The following is a 5,705-nucleotide window of genomic DNA, read 5'->3' on the forward strand; positions in this document are numbered from 1 at the left end:
AGATCATTTAAAGGAGTTGGGGAAGCCTGGAATTGTTAATGAAAGGATTTATTTGAGATCATGACTTTCATTTAAGTAAAGAGGGCAGTGTTCTAGGTGATATTTTCTTCTGCAATTGAAACGGATGTAAGGATTTAGGACTTGAAAGAGAAAGAAGCTACGAATAGGGAGATGGCTGCTGATCAGTGGGAAAAATGGTGAACCTTCTAGAATGGAAGAGGAGTAGCTTTCAGAACACTAGAAACAATATTCATGGAGTTTGACAAATATGATGCAGAAGTCAGAGGAGCATTAAGGAACTGTCCCATGAGACTGTCCAGATATCTTTGTTACAGTTTTTTGTTATCACGTGAAGCTAATTTTCACTTGGCAGGTAAACAATCAGAAGTGTACTACCTACAAGTTGATTTTCAGAAGCATGATGAGGGGTGATAGGATCAGAGGGTTTTTTTATTAAAATGGTATTTGTTAAGTGTTTACCACGTGCTAGGCACTGTACATAAGTACTGAGGTAGGTACAAGCTAATCTGGTTGGACACAGTCTGTGTCCCACATGGAGCTAATAGGCTTAATGCCCCTTTTACAGATGAGGTCATTGAGGCACATAGAATTTGAGTGTCTTCAAAAATGCCACAAAGCCACAAGTGGCAGAGACAGAATTAAAACCTAGGTTCTTCTGATTCCCAGTTCATTCATTCATTCAGTTGTACTTACTGAGCACTTGCTGTGGGCATAGCACTGCATTAAATGTTTGGGAGAGTACAATATAACAATAAACGGACACATTACTGCTACATTGAGTTTATAATCAAGGAGCTGGACACAGACATTAATACAAATATATAAATAACAGATATGTACCTAAGTGCTGTGGGGTTGGGAGCAGAGAAGAACAAAGGGAGAAGTTCAGGGTGGTGCAGGAGGGAGTATGAGAAGAGGAAAGGTGGACATAGTCAGGGAAGGCCTCTTGGAGGACACGTGCCTTCAATAAGACTTTGAAGAGGGGGAGAGGGGGAGGTAGGACTTGCATGAGGGGTAGGCGGTGAGATAGATGAGGTCTTGAACCACTCAATCTGATAATAACTATTGATAATAGGCAGCGGATGTGTCTACTAATTCAGTAGTATTGTACTCTCCAAAGAATTTAGTACAGTGCTCTGCAAACATTAAGCACTCAATAAATACGATTGAATGTTTGATATATAATGGTATTTGGTAGGCACTTACTCTGTGTTATATACAATAATAGGTGCAGTATAATTATTATCACTATTATTTGTATGGTGGTATTTGTTAAGGCCATACTATATGCAAAGCACTGCACTAAGCACTGGGGTAGATACAAGATAATAATTCCAGGAACAGTCTCTGTACCATCTGGGACTCTCATTGTAAGTAGGAGGGAGGAAGGATTTAATCCCCATTTTACAGATGAGGAAGCTGAGGCAAAAAGATGGTAAATAATTTGGACAAGGTCACATGATAGGGCGGTGGTAGAGCTGGAATTAAAATCCAAATCTCATGATTCCCCAGATCCTGTTCTTTCCAGGATACTTTTTTTGTACTCCAGTTTTCTCAGCTATGAAATTGGGATAGGATTCCCACTCTCCCTACTTCTTAGATTGTGAGCCGTATATGGGAGAAGAAATGTTTCCTTTCTGATTAACCAGTAGTCTGGTACTGAGCACAGTGTCCGGCACATGGTAAGTGCTTAATAATTAAAAAAATATTTTTATCATCTCACAGGAAATTAAGGGGATGTACATTCAGCAAAGATACAAAATTTCTCCTGTAGTGATCTCATATAAACACTATTGTATGCCATATTAAATTATATGCATAATGAAATGGCCACTGCAATTTTCTAAATGTTTTTCATTTTGCAATCATTTCAGATAAATATTTCTCATTCCCAGAATGGAAAAGAGGAACAGCGTCACAGAATTTGTTCTCTTAGGACTGTCCAGTGAGCAAAATTTGCAGATATTCTGCTTTGGGCTGTTCCTCTCTTGTTATATTACAATCCTTTTAGGGAATTTCCTCATCCTCATCATCGTCAGATGTAGTTCCCTCATCAAGGAGCCCATGTACTTCTTCCTCTGCCACTTGTCTCTAATGGACCTCTGCTACACTTCCACGGTGACTCCCAAACTGGTCAGAGATTTGCTGTCTGAGACGAAAACCATTTCCTTCTGTGACTGCATGATTCAGCTCTTTACCATGCACTTATTTGGTGGGGTTGAGATTTTCATCCTTGTGGGGATGGCCTACAATCGCTATGTTGCCATCTACAAACCCTTGCACTATGTGGTTATCATGAACATGCAGCGCTGTGCCACAGTGATTGCAGTGTGCTGGGGAGGAGGATTTCTCCATTCCATCGTCCAGTGGCTTCTTGTAATTTTTTTGCCCTTCTGTGGCCCTTATGAGATCGATCTCTATTTCTGTGATATTTACCCTCTCCTGGAACTGGCTTGCTCCGATACTGATGTGACTGGATTTTTAGTCCTCGCCAATACAGGGACAGTTGTGGTGGTTACTTTTACAGTCTTGATCTCTTCTTACGCCACCATTTTAGCCAGTCTGAGGACTCGCTCTTTGGAAGGATGTCGCAAAGCCCTCTCCACCTATGCTTCCCACATCACTGTGGTGGCATTGTTTTTCTTGCCTTCCTTCTTCATTTACCTCCGGCCAGCCCAGGCCTTCCCCGAGGATAAGGTGTTTGCTCTGTTTTACACCATTATTGCCCCCATGTTCAACCCCCTCATCTATACTCTGAGTAACAGAGAAATGAAAACGGCCATGATAAAGGTGAGGTGTTAGAAGCCGTGTTTGAAGGGAAACTGAAATGGATGTCCGCAACTCCTCTCTTCCTCTCCTGTATATGTCTTATTCTATCCACCCTCTTCTCTGTACAATCAACCCAGGTTTTCTCCTAGGCTCAGGAGAAACGAGAATTCTTACTGTTTATTGGACTGTAAACATCCCTTCCTCCACCTCAATGCCTGTATTTAATACAGCCTGAAAGGCTTGGAGTGCCTTCATTCCTCAAATCCGCCAAACTAGCTCTCTTCCCCTCTTCAAAACCCTACTGAGAACTCACCTCCTTCAGAAGGCCTTCCCAGGCTTAGCCTCTTTTCCTCTGCTTCTCCTCCCTGCTCCATCGCACCTACTCCCCCCCTCTGCTCAACCTGCTTCCCTGCCCCACAGCACTTGTGTATATTTGATCATATTTATTACTCTACTTATTTTATTATATATATATACTTATACTTATATACTTATATATATACTTATACTTATATATATGTATATATATATAATTCTACTTGTCTATTTAGATGCTACTGATGACTGTCTACTTCTTTGTTTTGTTGTCTGTCACCCCTTCTGGACTGTGAGCCCGTTGTTGGGTAGGGATTGTCTCTATCTGTTACCTACTTGTACTTTCCAAGCATTTAGCACAGTGCTCTACACACAGTAAGTGCTCAATAAATATAACAGAATGAATGAATAAATCCCTTTCTCCACCTCTTTACAGCCATCCATTATCCCAGGCCCATGCTCGATTCACTAAGCCCCGCTAATATTCATTGTCAAATTCCTTGGCCAGCGGAAAGCCACTCAAGGCTGCAGATTCTACTGGGATACTCCGGGCCATAGCTGTCTACCTAGGCCATTTGGTGAGATAAGCTGATTGGAACCAACTACTTATGGTACAGCATCATTGGTCAGTGACCAAAGTGACGATGAGGAGCTCAGCTGCCAGGAGTTGAACGTTTTGGGGAGAGGACTGGGAGGAGGTAGCCAAGATGGCAGTCGGCAGGAAGTCATATCTTCCCCCTTGACTTCTACAGATGCTCCGGTCAACCTTCCTTGAAATGCAGAAGTTGTGGGTCATCTTACTCCCTCACTCTGTAGGCCCTTCATCAAGTGAACATTTCTGAAAGGGATTGGTATGATAAACCTCTTCTTGTATCTGGAGTGATTCTTCCTGCAACATTTAGTAGTTGAAATATTTTTGTTTCATTCTCGATTTTGCTCTTTGCAGAAATGGTGCAGCAGTCAAGTTGAATTGAAGTTCTCAATTGGAATGAAAATATTCTAACATAATCTATCTATTAATAATTAATGATGATAATTGTGGTACTTATGCACTTACTATTTGCTAGGAACTGTGCTAAGCACTGGGGTAAGTGAAAGATAATCAGGTCCCACATGGGATTCATAGTCTAAGCAGAAGGGAGAACAAGTAGTGAATCCCCATTTTGTAGATGAGGGAACTGAGGCCCAGAGAAGTGAAGCGACTTGCCCAAGGTCACACAGCGGGTATATGATAGAGCTGTGATTAGAACCATGGTCCTCTAAGGTAAGGAATCATTTACATAAACAGGACATTGAAAACAATTGCTTAACATTCTATACTTGGTATTCTTTCAGATCATTTAAAGCTTTCCTGCACCCTCACTGATTTCACTGAACACATGGACAAAACAGCGTCACTGAACTTGTTCTCATGGGATTTTCCCCAAACCTGGAGGTACAGACACTGTGTTCTGTCCTGTTCTTAACATGTTACCTTATAGTATAGTTGGAAAATTGTTTCATTTTCATCACCATCAGATGTAGCCATCTGATCGACCAGCCTATGTATTTCTTTCTCAGTCTGTTGTCTGCCATGGATCTCTGCTATACCTCCACCGTCATTCCCCAAATGATCGGAAACCTACTTGGTGGAAGCAAAACAATTTATTTTTCGAACTGTAGGTCTCAGCTTTTTGCTGTGCATTTCTTTGGCGGGGATGAGATCTTCATTCTAGTGGGACTGGCTTACGACCATTACATTGCGATCTGCAAGGCCCTATGCTACATGACAATCATGAAGAAGCTTACATACCACCTATGAATCCTGGCTGCCTGTGGCGTATCTCTTCTGCATTCATTGGCCCAAACTCTCATGGTAGCCATATAATCCTTCTGTGGACTCATTCAGCTAGATCACTTTTTCTGTGACATCAAGCCCCTTCTGAAACTGGTCTGTACTGACACCCATACCGTCAACATTTTAGTGGTTGCCAATACAGGGATGGTGTCTTTAGTAACTTTCATTGTCTTGGTAATTTCTTATGCTGTCATACTATATAACCTAAGAATGTATTCAGCTTCAGGTCGTTAACAGAGCTCTTTCCACATGCAGCTCCCACATTGCTTTTGTAGTTATATCTTTTTGTTCCTCGAACACTACCTACACTCTCCCTCCTAACACAATCAATGAGGATCAACTGTTTGCTGTGCTTTATACTGTGGTCACGCCTGTACTGAATCCATTCATCTATACCCTGAGAAATCTGGAAATGAAGACTGCCATAAGAAAAGTATGGTACAAGAAAGCATTCATGGGATAAAAACAGAACCAGTAACATCTCATTTACCTTTGTCTCCCTCCCTCCTCAAATCTGACAGACAATTACTCTCCCTCTCTTCAAAGCCTCATTGAAGGCCCAATTCCTCGAAGAGGCCTTCCCAGGCTAAACCCCCCTCCCTCTCCTCTTTTCCCACACCCTTCTGGGTCACCCTGACCTGCTCTCTTTGGTCTTTTCTCCTCCCAGCCCCACAGCACTTATGTAATAATAATAATGGTGGAATTTGTTAAGTGCTTATTATGTGTGAAACACTGTTCTGAGCTCTGGGGGTGATACAAGGTG

At 41.8% G+C, this 5,705-nt stretch overlaps 1 protein-coding gene across 1 annotated transcript; it reads left to right on the plus strand.

The window, feature by feature from the left end:
* Positions 1-1,917: 1,917 nt before the first annotated feature.
* Positions 1,918-4,906, plus strand: LOC119923283 (olfactory receptor 4P4-like). The gene is made up of 4 exons (XM_038742737.1): positions 1,918-2,811; positions 3,614-3,683; positions 4,441-4,540; positions 4,624-4,906. The coding sequence occupies exons 1-4, from the start codon at positions 1,918-1,920 to the stop codon at positions 4,904-4,906; spliced, it is 1,347 nt and encodes a 448-aa protein (XP_038598665.1).
* Positions 4,907-5,705: the final 799 nt, after the last annotated feature.

Source organism: Tachyglossus aculeatus, unplaced genomic scaffold (genome assembly GCF_015852505.1).
Source record: "Tachyglossus aculeatus isolate mTacAcu1 unplaced genomic scaffold, mTacAcu1.pri scaffold_168_arrow_ctg1, whole genome shotgun sequence".
Classification (NCBI taxonomy): Eukaryota; Metazoa; Chordata; class Mammalia; order Monotremata; family Tachyglossidae; genus Tachyglossus; species Tachyglossus aculeatus.

Coding starts and splice junctions, on each gene's coding strand:
- LOC119923283 (XM_038742737.1), top strand. CDS start 1,918: ATGGAAAAGAGGAACAGCGTCACAGAATTTGTTCTCTTAGGACTGTCC. Junction 3,684..4,440: donor CTGTCTACCTAGGCCATTTG/GTGAGATAAGCT, acceptor GTATTCTTTCAG/ATCATTTAAAGCTTTCCTGC. Junction 4,541..4,623: donor GATTTTCCCCAAACCTGGAG/GTACAGACACTG, acceptor CATCACCATCAG/ATGTAGCCATCTGATCGACC.